The 16,380-nt window shown below is 45.8% G+C and overlaps 1 protein-coding gene across 1 annotated transcript in view; it reads left to right on the top strand.

The window, feature by feature from the left end:
• The window catches only part of LOC115385806 (scavenger receptor cysteine-rich type 1 protein M130-like), a 48,076-nt gene that overhangs the window by 5,792 nt on the left and 25,904 nt on the right, over positions 1-16,380 (top strand). The window contains exons 2-7 of the mRNA XM_030087882.1: positions 1,136-1,150; positions 10,853-10,885; positions 10,958-11,069; positions 11,200-11,210; positions 11,656-11,970; positions 12,055-12,345. Of these exons, the coding sequence (XP_029943742.1) occupies positions 1,136-1,150; positions 10,853-10,885; positions 10,958-11,069; positions 11,200-11,210; positions 11,656-11,970; positions 12,055-12,345 (777 nt within the window). The remainder of the gene's footprint in view (positions 1-1,135; positions 1,151-10,852; positions 10,886-10,957; positions 11,070-11,199; positions 11,211-11,655; positions 11,971-12,054; positions 12,346-16,380) is intronic.

Here is a 16,380-nt window from a genome sequence, read left to right as displayed (position 1 = left end):
CCAGAGTCTCCATCACTATGTGGGGAATGAACGTTCTGTATTTAAGTTAACTCTCACAGGATTGGCTGAAACTGAAGGACGATGAGGCGCCTCACCAAATACATTCACCACCAGCTGCCACTGGCAGCACACCCCCCACAGCAAGGCTCTGGAATGCTGTAAGATGAGGGGCAGGGGGAGCATGGAGGGTTTTATTTAATGTTATTTTGGACTCGATACGTCAAGAATGCGTTGGTGTCCCACATCGTCCCACACAATCATAGTCTTGGTCTCAGATCTGCTCAGCCGAATTTTAACCCTTCAAATAGCTCTTCCTGCTCCTTTACCTGTTCAGTAAAGTTAAACAAACGTTGTTGTTGCAGCCCAGTGGGGGAAAATGAGTTTGTAGCAGTGATTTGAAGGATCATCATTGAATCAAGAGGCAAGTTTGTTTCAGGACGAGTCATACCTGCACTTCGTAATAGATTTTATTTAACGATTGACTTATGCAAAAGAGAGTCCCAGCACCTTTTTTGAGCCACTTAAAACACTGAATATATTTCACTGTCATGTACATTGAATGTATTTTCGGAACACAGGACCATCAGACACCATGTGGTTCTCTCTCATCCATCAGTCGGCCTTTGCTGACGCTGATCATCAGAGATCAGGACTAAATCCATCCTGCAGTGTTTCTGCATGAAGCTGGGAGCTTCTGGATCTTCCAGCTGGAGAAAGGTTCTACTGATTGATCCAGCCTGACTGGAATTTACTGATTGAAATCCTGTTTGAGGACATAAAGAGTGAAGAAGCAAACATATTATTGAGGTGTTTGAATGTCAGTTTTCAGCCTGCAGATGATATATTGAGATAAATCAGACTGCTTTAATCTGAGAGAAGATCTCTAATTCTGTCATGGAAACACAACCACCTCCTGACGTGACAGCAGCCTCTAATCTGATCTGATTATACAAGTCTGTTTCTCAGGAAATCACTTCTTGCTCAACACAGTCACAAAAGTTGCGCAACTCGGAGACATATCCAGAGACAGAGGTGGAGAGACTCAGAGAGACTCAGAGAGACTCAGAGAGACTCAGAGAGACTCAGAGAGACGTGGTCTGGCTGGACATGGAGCTGAAGCTGCTGCTGCTGCTGCTGCTGTGGAGCTCAGGTAGGACTCTGCTGCTCACTGCTGCTTCTCTCTCTGCTGGGAATTCTCCTCCATCGGGGAGTTTCAGTGCTCCACCAGCCAGAAGGAAGACATTAGTGTGGTCCTGAAAGCTGCTTCATGGATCCTCCTGACGGCTCTGTTCTGCAGTGAGGATGTGGAGCTGCTGCTCCAAACCTCCAGGCAGTGGTTCCAGTACGACAGTATCAGGGAACCAGATCTCATCTGGAGAGCTTTGCTGTTCAGGAAGGATTCTGCTCTGCTGAGGACTGAAGACTGGTGGATGTTTAGGATTCAGCATGTTTGATGGGAGGTTTCCAGCAGATCTTCTTGTTGATTTCTGGAGCTCTGTCTGCTTCTACACTGGGGCTGCACGATTTTGACAAAAACCTAATTGCGATTTTTCTGACCAATAATGCGATTGCGATTCGATTTGCGATTTTCACATTTTATTCTTTCAAATGCAGAAAACGGCTGAAATTATGGTTGAAAAAAATTCTTGTTACTTTTACATGGTCTTGCTCAAGTTGACACATAAAATGACCTAATGTAAACTAAATTGACAAAGTTTCAGGCAGCGGCAGCGAGACCATGCCTGTCTGCATCACGTTGTTTTAATGAAATAACAAAATAATAAAAACCCAATGCTGTCAAAATTGTAATTCAATACTGGTCTTGATTGCATGGTTCACAGAAAATTACTTAGACAACAGTTTTCAACGTGAAATAAATGGAAATTAAAAACCAGAACCGCAAATAGGCACCACTGTGAAACCAACTTCAACTCGCAAAAAAGAAAAAAAAAAAACTCGCCAGCCTCTACAGATGAAGGGTAAAAAAAATTCATCCTTATTGCTGTAATATTTTTAGGTCAGGATCAGTTTAGTAATCCTACTCTGGGTCATCTTCCCTCTCATTCTTGGGCTGCGCTTCATGTTTTCATGGAGCGAGATGAGAGCATCACATGCTGGATGAAGGCTGAGCTGTGGGGCGATCGGGGGAGAGCGAGAATAACCTACGACTTGTCGACGTTTCTGTAATGTGTAGCGGTGAGTCGTCAGGTGTTGGTACAAATTAGACGTGTTTCCTCCGATCTGGCTGCTGCACAGCGACACAATCTACATCTGGCTCCACGTCGGTTTCTTCAAACCCAAAGTCCAAACGACTGAACTACGATTCTTTTTTAATCCCAGCTGCTCCGCTCCCTCTTCTGTTGTCATCTCAACCATTTTCACACCGTGATCGAGTCGCACTGAAAACTTTTTGCTCCTCACGACACCGCAGAGCACACTGCAGGGTTTGTTGTTAGCAACCTGATGCTAGTTAGCTGCAGCAGTGCAGTGCAGACATACTTGCTTCCTGTTGTCATTTCTGATTGGTCGGTGGACCGGAATGCGAGACTCGGACGTTTTGATTGGCGGATAGGTCTGTCACTCAAATGCCGCGGAAAAACCTCAGCCCTGTGCGGTTTGGTTACCGCAGCAGTTAAAACCTCAGTTTTGATGAGGTATCGGTTAATCGTGCAGCCGTGTTCTACACCTTCTGTCAGAACTTTAGAGTCTCTATATTCCCCTCATGACTTCCAAACAACAGAATTTACTGAGAGTTTGTTTGAATCAAAGCTCTTCTTGAATGTGTTCAGTTCTGAGTTGGTTTCCTCTGAGAGCTGCTCTAAATTCTCCCTGGACAGAAAACATCTGTGTCCTCAGAAAACTAGATCAACTGCAGTATTTTCCAGGTTTTGCCTCCTTCATGACAGTTTCTCTCAGTGGCTTTGGAGCGTTTCTCTCAGGACTGTTTCCTGCTGCTCAGCAGTCAGTTCAGCCTCCTCAACATTCAGTCATTTGTTCTCATCACAGCAGCAGTTTCTCTTCCTTCTAACAAGTGTCCACTGCTTGTGGACCGTCCTCAGCTGCTGTCCTCCAGCTCTGTGCTGCTTGATAACATGAAGGTTTGCTCGTGTCCCGTCAGTCCAGATGAACTCTGCTTCTCTTCTTGTTGGAGCTTGGAGCCAGGAGAGCGTGGCAGAGTTCTCCTGGTATGTTCTGAGCTGAAGAGCTCCGGTTCCACACGCTGTGGCTGGACGGCCATGTTTACTGCAGGCAGCTTGAAGCAGGCATGAAGCCCAGGGCAGTATGGGTAATGGAGTCTGCAGGGTGAAGGAGTGAAGGTGGCTGGGCCCTGTGAAGGCTGATGTGCTCTGATAAGCAGCTGTTTGAAGGATTCAAAGAGACGCTGCTGAGCGCAGCGCTGCGTTGTTGGAGCTTGGAGAAGTGCCAGGACGCTCAGTGGACGTTTTTAGAAGTCCTGGAACCTAAAAGGTTCAAATGATTAATCAGCTGAATCTGGTTCCCTCTGGTCCCCTGTGATCAACTCCATCACCTAATGTAAGGGGAAGATGAGGGCCTCGCCAGTAGGGCTGGGCGGTATGGCAAAAATTTCATATCAAATTATTTTATATCAAAATATTTTAAATTCATACCGGTTTCAGGGTATTTGACGGTATTTTTTTTTTTCATGCAAGGGTGTTGTTACACACATTTTCTTCTAATAAGAAAATAATTACTGCAGTTGATTGGCTTTAAATAGCCCATTTTACTGTCATGAGGACTGTATCATGTTTTTTTTTTTTCATGTCCAGACTGCGTGATTGCGATTGTTATCTCGACCTGCCGCTTGTTTTTTTTGTTTTTTTTTCTCATAGTCAGTCCCTTTAGTGAACGCATCTTGAATGGACGTCTTAACTGCTACTCGCAGACTGAGCTGTGGATGTGGAGGGCGTGGATCTTAGTTTATGACATTCCTGCTACTCTTAAACGTGTTTTCGGCTAAGGTGGTGAAGCTAATTGCAAGTGTTAGCACCGTCGGCTATCACTTCTGCTCGACAGCATTTGCAAAAGATAGTTGTTTGGTCCACATCCGACCTTTCAAAGCCAAAAAACTTCCAAACCACAGATGTGGCTCCTCCTTTAGGTATTAGTTCCTCTGGGTAAACCACGTGTGCTTCACTTTGAGAGCTCTCGCCGGTGTTGTGCCAAAACTTGATTTCTGCCAGAAATTGATTTCCGGTCCGCGGAATCAGCTTTTAGCAAGCAAAAAAAGCTGATTTTGACATTGTAATGTCCCTTTACTCATTTTTTAAGTGGTATAAAGTATTGGTTTTGCTCAAATGTTGTAAATCAGACTCTGCTGTGTTAAATTAAATCATTTTGAGGCAAAATATCGATCCATATACAATAATGGAGGCATGAGTCAACTTTGGCAAGCAAAATACCGTATTGGCCCGAATATAAGACAACTCCGATTATAACACGATCCCTATTTTTCAAAGATCATTTTGTGAAAAAAAAAAAAATGCTGAAGACAGTAAGGTCACTCATAAAACAACTTTTTATTATACAATTATTATAAACTCAAAAACTCACAACTGAGATAACATTTCACGAGATATAAAATGACAAAATATATTCTCTTTCTCAAAATAAGAAACAATAAGCAACAAACAAGAAGCCTCAAGGGGTCCAAACTGCATAAATGATGTAAATAACTGTCCAGGTCCTTCAGCTGAATCAGGCTCTGGTGGTGGACATTCCGTCTGTCCGTCTTTCAGAGACGTATTCACTCTCCCTTCTATCAGTCTCTCTGAAGCGTCGCTCTCAGGACCACGGAAAGCTTTTCTCATAGCGTTAGCATCTGTAGGCGTTTTTTCTGCGCTCTCCAATAAGAACGAGGCTCTGCTCCACCAGACCTCCTGGCGGCTTGGCAGTTGGTTGATGACTCTGCTGCGTTGATCACCATCAGTTTAAAGTTGGTATCATAACTTCTCCTCTGTTGTTTGCTCAGTTGTCCAGCGTTCAGCCCCTTTGTTCCAGATGATCCGCCATTTTTCATCAGATCATTTGATCTCATTTCATCGCTCCACTCGCTCTCTGCTCAGTGATACTTTGGCTCCATCTAGCGGCGCGGATGTGTATTGACCATCTACCGTAAGTCCGCGATTATAACACCACCCCACTTTTGAGGATGGAATTTCTGGAAAAAAACATCGTCTTATATTCGGGCCAATACGGTAAGCAGATTTTGACATTGTAATGTCCCTTTTCTCAATTTTCAAACCGTACAACGCACTGTTTGGGATGAAATTACTCTGTTGAGCAATCTAGCAATTTTGGTGCAAAAAGAAAAGAAAACGTGCCACCTCCGTGACACATCTTTATTAGCATAACAACAAGCCAGGTTAAAATCGCCAACTAGCTTACCGGTATTTAACAGCGATATAAGGCAACAGGGTTGGGGAGTAACGGATTACATGTAACGGTGTTACGTAATCAGGATACAAAAAATTGTAACTGTAATCCGTTACAGTACGCACAAAAAATATGTAATCTCGTTACAGTTACTTCTGATAAAAACACGGATTACTGAGCGGGATTACTTTTGAAAATCAGACGGAATACAGCAGTAACAACAGACATCTGCGCCGTATACAGACATTGCGACACTTTACAGCACCTTACAGCACTTTACGGCACAAACCGCCATATTGTAGATCTATAAACAGTAGACACCGTAGATATATAAATGATAGACGCCGCATCCACCGCTGTCTTGGAGCAGCCTCCCGCTCTACTGACATGTTGAACCATGAAGGAAACAAATCGCGTTGGCATGGATTTTACCCCCTGCTGCTGGAGTCATGGCTGCTCCCAGGGAGAGAAACTCATTCTTTGGCTGGAAACGGAGACATTTTTTATTTAAGTCAGATGAGGCCCAGAACTTCTCTGTACAATGGAAATTCTGCCTCCAGCTGTGAAAACGGTCTCAACATCCAGGGACTCGTCAAACCTGAAGACACATCTACAGGTATGAAACACACCTGAACTCACAGTGAAGCTACAGTGTTGTTAGCCTGCTAACCTGTCAGTAACCTGCTGCTGAGAACCACAGCCTCACCAGGAGAATCTAATGGAGGCAATAATATCTTCAGCCTGTATGGAGGATGTATTGGAGATTGCATGTTTCCTTCTGTCACTGAGGAATTAATCAACTCTTGAAAAAACACTTTGCATGGCCTATCTGAACACAAAGCACTGCTCCTCACCACAGCAGTACAGCTACACAGCAGACTGAGTATATAGTATAAATGTGTGTTAACACTGTCAATGTGGCTCCTGGTGCTGCTGGACTGTAGAGCTACTGGAGAATCACAGTCTGAACGGATGATTCTGATCCTGAGTCAGAAAGAAGGAAATGAGATTCTCAGTAGGTTTAGAGGTTAAAGGTCATGTTGTTGGTATTAATTGGGGCTGATCTTCAGAGTTCAGCAGAGTTCAGAACACTCAGAGAATTTAGTGTTTTCTGTGTAGAGTTGTCAATACACTGTGAGGATGACACATTGCATTTGTCTTTATCTTTTATGTTTGCTGGTGAAGTAATCTAAAAGTAACTAAAAGTAATCTGGTACGTTACTTTTTAATTGAAGTAATTAGAGTAAGTTACTGATTACATTTTTTGACAAGTAACTTGTAATTGTACCAGATTACAATTTAAAAGTAACCCTCCCAACCCTGTAAGGCAACTGGACGTACAGGAGGCTATCAAACGCAAACACAAATAAACATCGTTGGATGATCAGAAACAAACTTGTTTGAGCCCGATTAAGACTGCCGCAGAGCCACAGAAGCTGCGCTTTTCAGCTGCCTGCGGACCGGAAATCACTTTATGGCGGGGAATCACTTTTTGGCACGACACCGGCAGCCAACAGCATGCTGTGTTGTTGGTGTGCAGCAGTGAAATGGGTCCCTGCTGAAACACTTCATCGCTGCGCACGTTCCAGACGTTGTTTGGGCTGTTCACCGGTATTGTGGTATATGAAAAATTCATATAACGAAAATAAAAACTGGTATTCGGTACAAACTGGTATACCGCACAGGCCTACTCGCCACTTTGGGGGCGGTTGTTGGTGGGGGGGCTGATGGGTGCGGGTGGTTGGTGCTGTTTTGGGGTCGTGGTCTGGGCTGCTTCACTGTCTTGGTGTTTGGTTTGGATGGGGGTGGGGGAGGGGGGCGTTTGGGTCAGGTGGATGGGTGGCGGGGGGCGCGGGAGGGGGACTGTGGGGGGGTGGGGGCTAGGGGGTTGTGGGCAGCATGACTGAGGTGTATGTGGGTGTGTGAGTATGTGTGGGTGTGTATGTGTGGGCGATTGGAGGTATGTATGTGAGGAGAGAGTGTGGTGCCCTGTGGGGCGGGGGGAGGGGGGGGCGGTGAGTCCTGGGTCTGGTTCTTCTTGGGCTGTTGGGCTCTGGGTTCTCAGCTCTGCCCACTCTGGGCGTCTGGTGCCCGGGGGGGTTGGGGCTCCTGTCGGGCTTGGCTCCCTGGGGCCTGGGCCCTGTGGTTGTCGGGGCTCCTGGCCGGGGTGTTCCTCTGCCCTCTTCTGGACCTCGTCTGCCTGGGGGAGGGGCTAGGATCTGGGCTCTGGGATGGCTGCCGGTTATCTGGGCCCTGAGGGCCTCTCTTGCCTGCTTCTGGTCTTCTCAGGGGTCAGAGGTCATGTATGTAAGATCACTATCACTACCACATTTGCATGATCACGCTGATATTTAATTACTCTTTATATTCTACCTGTGGACTCAGTTACCTTGTTTTCTTGTTGTAAAAAAAAAAAAATCCTGGAACTCCGTACCGGAGCGTACTGGACCTCTGAAACTACCGAGTGGCTGTCAACATCTGTCAAGCTCATTTCAGACATTCGTAATCTGTTTGTCCTCAAAATGTCTCCTAAATTGAAGAATTATTCTAAGTTGAACTTGAGCTTTCACTGATGAGGAGTGTGTGAAGAATTTCCAAATCTGATCTTATTAGTTTCAACAAGTCGTGGTGAAAGGACTTCATTTTAACGACCCTGACAGGAAACCTTGCTTTTGAGGAATGAACTATCCATTTTGAACAAGTGACACGTTTTCGCAGGTTTTCGACTCGGTTTTCACCACAGGATCAATCACTCTGATCACTCCACAGGATCAATCACTCTGATCACTCCACAGGATCAATCACTCTGATCACTCCACAGGATCAATCACCTCTCAGAAGATACACAGAGATAAATCAGACTGCTTTAATCTGAGAGGAGGTCTCTGATTCTGTCATGGAAACACGGCCACCTCCTGACGTGACAGCAGCCTCCTATCAGATGTAATTAAACAAGTCCGTTTCTCAGGAAATCACTTCTTGCTCAACATGGTTACGAAAGTTTTTAAACCTGAACAAATGTCCAGAGTTAAAACTCCAACAAACATAAAAGTCAAATAAACTGATGCAAATGATAACAAATAGATGTAAAGCCTCCAGAAAGTGATGGAAGCCAAACAGCAGATGTAAAAGTGAAAAAAGACATGTAAAGTTAATCCTCAGATGTGTAAATCCACCAATATGAGAGCTGATGTTAGACTGGAAACCAGGATGGAAACTTCTTCATTTGAATCCAGACAGCATTTGTGGAAGCTCCCCCTCCAGCTCCACCAGTGGCGATTGCTCTAAGACTGCAAGGGAAGCTCAACTTCCCCTGAAATGTCAAAAAATAAGTGGTCCAATATTTACTGTTGTGTGAACATTTCATTGACTAAATATGCGCTACAACACGTTCATCTTTTGTTCAGAATCGGCTCCTTATCTCAAGTAATTGACTCGGCTTTTTTCTCACTCCTCCTCGCAGCAGCACTGCACTTTAAACAGCCGGATGCTGAGCGAAAGCTAGAGTGGGTTGTTCGGCTGCAGTGAAACTGGACGCTCATTGGATAAAATACTGGGCTGGCTCAGCGTCTCTGGGGGTCTATGGGGCAGTGGGCTGGCCTGGACGCTGAGCTTCTGCGTGGTGATTGGATGATCTGTGTGAAGCTTGATTGACAGCGAAATGAGCAAATCAGCGATCTTGAAGTAAAAAAAATGCACCAAAGTGCTTCTGAAGTTTTTCATTCTGTTGTGCTGAGTTGATTCGGAGGCTTTGCTGATCCCTGGAGACTTTGTGTTTGTGAAAAACGACTAGCGTTGTGTTTGGAGACTCGTTTCGGTCACTCTGTGGTTTCTGTCCTCGACCAGCAGCTGTGGAGCTTCTCCCCTTCTCTCACACAGCTCCAGCCTCCAGCAGCTCCAGCTGCTTGCCAGATGCACACAACGGCAGACAATGTGAATGTTGTGGACCGGATTTTGGTGAAGCCATTTGATAGTCTTCCTTACGAAGAGAAAATTGGTGTTAAACTGCATAACAGATCAACTCCTAAGACTGAGCTGGTGCCGAAAGGTGGGGAAAAGCAACAGGTCCTTTCAGCTGTCCTGGTCTGACCAGGTGAGCTGCTGACTGGACGCGCTGTCACCAATAAAATGTACTGCTGGCCATGCCTCTGGATGAAACTATCTCAGGGAGGTGTTGTCTGGTCACAAGTGGGCTTTGAGGATCTGTCTAACTTTGTCAGGGCGTACAAAAGGCATGAAAGCTAATAGAATTTACATACAAAAAACAGATTACACATATTACAATGTATGCTGAAAATGAGCTTCCCCTCTTTGGAAGACCAGCAGCCGCCACTGAGCTCCACCTAGTGGTTGATAAATGTTGGGGACAGTTGATGCTGATCAGACACTCAGGGAGACTCATTACTCTTTGTATTTATTGTTTTGAGAAATGCGTTAACTGTTGTACAAAAGTAAAAAGTTACGTGAGGAATGAACCAAAGAACAACTGTCATGTCTCAATTAAAGAGTTCTGGTCCCGATACTGACCCCTGGTGGACATTATGTCAAAGCATTAAGACAGAAAATCTGTTTTCAATGACTTTTCCTCCAGTGTGAAGCCACGCCCCTGACAGCAGAACTCCACTTTATTGATGAATATCTTATGATTTATTGAGTCCAATGCTTTTTTCAGATCAGTGAACTCTGGAACTGCCTCATTCTTTGTGTGTGTGGAGCTGCTGGTTCTCTCCATGGACTCTGTTAATGCAGTGATGTGGATCTCTGTGATCTGGATCCATGGTGACTTCCACACAGCAGCTTGTGTTTGTCAGTAGATTCATCCAGTGAAAACTGTATCTGTGATTCTGGAAAACTGGGAGTAAAGAAACGGGCCTGTTTTATTGATCTGGTGTCTCCAGTTCTGTCCAGTGGAATGACTCCAGCCGTTTTCATCTCTTCTGGGAATTCACCAGTTAGCAGAGACAGACAGCTGCTCGTCATGTCGATACCATCCCAGTCCTGAGAAAAACCCCAAACCAGCACTAAACTAACCTGCTGCGACTCCAAAACCTGCCTGAGAGCTGAACCACGTCATGGTTTTCAGATTTAGTTTCTCTGGTCCCGTTTACACAACGTTTCAAGAGGAAACAAATCGTTCTGGAGTTTTAGTTTTGGAAAAGTTTTGCATTCATGAAGAAAATACTAGTCTAGTTGTGTTTTGGGGTTTCTGTTTCCATGACAACGATGCTCAGAGTCTCTGAAAACAGCAGTTTTTGGAAATGGCTTCCAGTGTTGAAGTTGTTGAAAACACTGGGCTCTGTCTCCTGGTAGAGGACAGGAAAGGAGACAGCGTCTCCTGGTGGACTGGGGAAACTCTGCTGCTGCACATGCACAGCACGGCCGGGTCGACAGGGCTTCTGCTCATGCTCAGGAGATGGATGACAACAACACCCTGAACTCTGTCTCTGTTTCCCCTCAGGAGTCCATCTGGAAGACAGAAACCGTCCAGCTGGTAAAGACAGTCCTCAGAGACGAAGACAGAAAGAGAATCTTTGTTCTTGCTGACTTTGTGCTCTTTGCTCAGAGGCTGATGGTGAGGTCAGGTTGGTGGGAGGAAGCTCTGGCTGTTCAGGTGGACTGGAGCTGAAACACCTCGGAGAATGGAGACCAGTGGACGACTATGGCTGGAACCTGAAGTTATCAACTGCAATCTGTGAACGTCTGGACTGTGGCTCTGCTGTTTCCATCAATACAACGTCTGAGTCATCAAGAAGATCTGTGTGGAGTGTCAACCCTCAATGTTCCCAGCCTCTGTCAGATTTGAAGAATTGCTTCAGGCCCTCTGGTTCGTTCTCTTCCATTAATCTCAGCTGCTCAGGTAAGACCAGTGAGGTTTCATTAACTTCATGTTTTCCACATGGTGAGTTCAGACAGAAAGCTTCTAACATGACATCAGGATGGATCAGTCAGTAAAGATTCAAGGTTTTTATTTTCCATCTGTTCACATAAACCAGCAGCTCAGACACACAGGCTTTCATGTTTCTGTGGAGTCAAGTTAAAAAAACAGATTCATTTATCAAAAGGAGAATTAAATAAAGACTCAGCAGGAGAGAAATGAAGAATAAATAAAAGACAACAAGAGGACCAGATGCAGGAATTAAAGTGTGTGTGTGTGTGTGTGTGTGTGTGTGTACTCATGCACACAATGTGTAATGTGTTTCTGGTTGTAGGAACAGTGTTTTCTGAGGCTGTAGCTGCAGTGACCTCCTGTCCTGTGTTCAGACGGGGTGCGGCTGCTGAATGGATCCAGTCGCTGTTCAGGCAGACTGCAGGTGAAGACTAACCCGTCTGACCAGACCTGGTCCTCAGTGTGTGAAGCAGACCTGGACCTGCAGGATGCACAGGTGGTGTGTCGGGAGCTGGGCTGCGGGGCTCCTTCAGTCCTACAGGGGGAGCTCTATGGAGACGTGCAGACTCCCAGGTGGAGCCCAGAGTTCCAGTGTGGAGGCCATGAGTCTGCTCTGCTGGACTGTAGAAGCTCAGGTTCAGCTAGAAGCAGCTGCTCACCTGGTATAGCTGCTGGACTCACCTGCTCAGGTAGAAGAGGAGCTGCAGCTTCCACTGCTCTTCTCTTCACTCTCACTCCATCCTCTCTCTCTTCTCTCTCTGCTCTGGGTTCAGGGGTCGATGAGTTCAGGTTGGTGGGAGGAGCCAGTCGCTGTGCAGGAAGAGTGGAGCTGAAATATCTTGGTGACCAGAGACCTGTGGTGGACGATGACTTCACCCTGAAGACAGCAGCTGTCATCTGTGAACATCTGAACTGTGGCTCTGTTGTTTCTTTTGAAGCAACTGATGTGTCACTTCAATCTATGTGGAGAATCGACTCAGGATGTTTTCAATCTGGATCTGATCTGTGGAACTGTGTGTCATTATCATGGAGATCCTCTGGCACCCTGAATCTCACCTGCTCAGGTATGTTTTGCTGACTATAAAAAATGAATCTTTCGGCTTCCGGTGAATCCATGTGCGAGGCAGACGTGTAATTTTTTGCTCTGTCTCAATCGGCTTAAAATCATTCCCAAATTCAGAATTTTAACTCGCTAATTCACGCAGCATTAAAATGAGTGGGAGCAAGCCACAGAGAGGTCAGAAGAGCTCTAAAAATATAGCGACAAGTCAAACTACAACGAAGAAAGACCAAATGGATGCCTCCATCAATGAGGTTAGCACCGAGCTAACTAGCAAAGAAGCTAAGGAACCAGGAGACGAAATGCTTCGCGAAATCTACTCCATCTCCAAAGATCTCCGTGAGTTCAAAAACGACATACACGCAGCTATCTCCGAACTCAAGGGAGATATAAAGAAGGACCTGAAAGATGAGATGACTGCGCTAAAAGAAGAGCTTAGCCACAAGCAAGCAGAAATGGGGACGGCACTTCAAGACCAAGCTCAGGCTATCTCAGAGGCAGAGGAGCGCATTTCTGAAGTCGAAGCTAGCGGCTCTGTTACCAAAGAGGCTCTGCTCTGTCTGCTAAAAGAACAACGCAAACTGCAGCAAAAGGTGACCGATTTGGAAAGCAGGTCTAGAAGAAACAATATCCGGATATATGGTGTGCCTGAGGAAGCTGAAGGAGACTCCATGATAAAGTTTATTGATGGTCTCCTGACCACAGAGCTTCCCTTACCTGAAGGGACGCCACTCAAGATACAGCGTGCTCACAGGGCTTTGGTCCAGAAGCCGGGACCCGATGCTACTCCACGGTTTGTTGTCTTAAACTTCCTCTAGTTCGATGTTAAAGAAACTGTCCTAAAATTAGCTTGGAAAAAGAAGGTCCTCGTTAACAACAAGCAGGTGTTTTTCGACCATGATTACGCCTCCGAGGTCATGGAGAAACGCAGAGCTTAGGGAGGAATCAAAAAAGCACTCGAACAACAAGGCATTCGCTTCCAAACGCCGTTCACAAGGATCCGCATTCACTGGAACACCGGCCCGTGGACCTACGAGGACGCACAGACAGCTGCGCTGGAGCTGAAGGCGCGGGGGATTCCTGTAAACACCGCTGGAGGGGAGCCAGGTTCCAGTATGGAGAAGCGTGTACTCGAAGCGTTTCCATGGCAACAGACCGACGCGGGAAGCGGAGCGAGAGGAATGGAGACACGAGTGAGAGATAAGCTCCAGGAGTTCAAGAGGGCTGACAAACAATAAAAAATTGGTGTCCATGTGGTAAAATAACTGAATTCACAGGTTGCAATCAGGACATTGTGAGTATTACTCTTCCCTCTTATTTAAAGTAATGTAAGGTGCCGATTGAGCAGGCAAATGCCGTGACATTTTGTTGGACTCATCTAGAGGGTGTGGAATGTACATGCTGGACAGTCATTTCACCACTAGGGAGGGCCCCAACCATTCGGAGGGTCATAACCCTCCACCTTCCAACAGGGACCTCAGAGGGACAACGCCCCCTCTAAACCAGGAAGTCCACGTTTTTGTTCTGATGTTGTTGAAGTTATGTTACTGTTTTATGTTGCAAGCAGGGGAGTTTTGTTTTTCTATTTTTATTGTGAGTGATCTGTACTTCAAAAGTTCACTATTACAGGCATGCAATGCTGTGCTTAAACTCTGTTTGGTGACTGACACTGAATGATCAAGTTTATTTCGTTAAATGTTAATGGGCTTCTCAGTCCAGTCAAGCAATTCAAACTTCTCAGAAAATTAAAGAGAGAAAATATAGACATTGCATTCTTGCAAGAAACTCATGACGGGAAAAGAACATGAAAAACTTAAGACAGGGATTTAAATATATGTTTGCTTCTTCGAATGGATCAAAACATACAAGAGGTGTTGCTATACTGATCTCTGCGAGAATAATATACGAACATATATGTACAACTAGTGACAAAGAAGGCAGATTTATATTGATAAAGGGAAGAGTTAATGGGAATTTATTTACCTTCTACAATGTATATATTCCCCCAGGATCAGAATCTGATTTTTATATACAAATACTGGATAAGACTGCAACAGAAACTCAAGGGACTCTCATATGTGGAGGAGATTTTAATGTCACTCTGAACCCTCGTCTCGATTCTTCAGGAACAAGAACATCCCAAGCCCAGAAAATAACTAAGAAAATAAACTCAATGATGTCAGAAATAGGACTAATTGATGTCTGGAGACAGCTGAATCCATCTACTCGGGACTACACATTGTTCTCATCTCCACATTCAACATATTCGAGAATTGATTACTTCCTACTGTTTGGCACAGATTTCAGCAAAGTACAACACTGTAGTATTGGAACAAGGGATTTTTCTGATCACTGTTCATTATATTTATCCCTAACAGCTACATATAGACAGCAATTTACTCACTGGAGTTTTAACAGTAGTATATTGAATAAATGTAGAATTGAACAGTTTGCAAAAGACATATCAGATTACTTAGAATACAATGATAATGGTGAGGTGACACCACCAGTAGTCTGGGATGCCTGTAAAGCAGTAATGAGGGGTAAAGTGATTGCTGTAACATCTTTTCTCAAGAATCAAAGAATGAAAAGACTCATCCGCCTGCAACATGATTTGGAAAGACTGGAATCCAAACATAAAGATTCCAGGGATCCTAAAATTAATATAGAAATGACAGGAATAAGAAACCAGATTGAGGAGATAAATAGGCAAGAAATTCAGAAGAATCAAATTTTTATCAAACAAAATTACTATGAAGCCAGTCGCAAACATGCAAAATTACTGTCTTATAAATTACGTAAACAACAGTCAGATAATACAATATACAAGATAAGAAACTCTGAAACTAAAGAAATCTACCATCAAATGGAGGACATTAAAGAATGCTTTAGGAACTATTATAAGAAATTATATTCACAACCTCACACTGACAATGACCACAAAATGGGGATGCTATTTGAATCATTAAAATTACCAAGCCAGAAACTAGAACTGCCCCTAGAACTGCCACCTTAATGTGGTGGGGGAGTTTGAGAGCCCGCATGATCCCAGGAGCTATGTTGCCGGGGGGCTTTATGTCCCCTAGTAGGGTCTCCCATGGCAAACAGGTCCTGGGTGACGGGCCAGACTGAGAGCAGTTCAAAACCCCCTATGAGCAGAAAAAGAACAAAGGTCGTTACGTCGCCCGGTATGGCGCAGCCGGGGCCCCACCCTGGAGCCAGGCCTGGGGTTGGGGCTCGTAAGCGAGCGCCTGGTGGCCGGGTCTTTGCCCACGGGGCCCGGCTGGGCTCAGCCCGAAGGGACGACATGGGCCTGACCTCCGGTGGGCTCACCACCCACCGAGGGAACCGTAGGGGCCGGGTGCAGTGTGGATTGGGTGGCAGCCGATGGCAGGGTGCCCGGCGACCCAATCCTCGGACACAGAGACTGGCTTAAGGGACATGGAATGTCACCTCGTTGGCGGGGAAGGAGCCCGAGCTTGTGAGGGAAGTTGAGAGGTACCGGCCAGATATAGTCGGGCTCACCTCCACACATAGCCTGGGCTCTGGAACCCAACCTCTCGAGAAGGGCTGGACTCTCCACTTCTCTGGCGTTGCCCGCGGTGAGAGGCGGCGGGCTGGTGTGGGTTTGCTTGTAGCCCCACAGCTCAGCCGCCATGTGTTGGAGTTCACCCCAGTGAACGAGAGGGTTGCATCCCTGCGCCTTCGGGTCGGGGATAGGTGCCTCACTGTTGTCTCGGCTTACGGGCCGAACAGCAGTGCAGAGTACCCGGCCTTCTTGGAGTCCCTGGGAGGGGTGCTGGACAGTGCTCCGACTGGGGACTCCATTGTTCTACTGGGGTACTTCAACACTCACGTGGGCAGCGACAGTGAGACCTGGAACGGGGTGATTGGATCGCACGGCCTCCCCGATCTGAACCTGAGTGGTGTTCTGTTATTGGACTTCTGTGCTAGTCACAGTTTGTCCATAACGAACACCATGTTCGAGCACAGGGGTGTCCATAAGAGCACTTGGCACCAGGACACCCTAGGTCGGAGG

Source organism: Salarias fasciatus, unplaced genomic scaffold (genome assembly GCF_902148845.1).
Source record: "Salarias fasciatus unplaced genomic scaffold, fSalaFa1.1, whole genome shotgun sequence".
Classification (NCBI taxonomy): Eukaryota; Metazoa; Chordata; class Actinopteri; order Blenniiformes; family Blenniidae; genus Salarias; species Salarias fasciatus.
The sequence above is the reverse complement of the archived record's forward strand: the minus strand, read 5'-3'. Positions and strand labels throughout refer to the sequence as shown.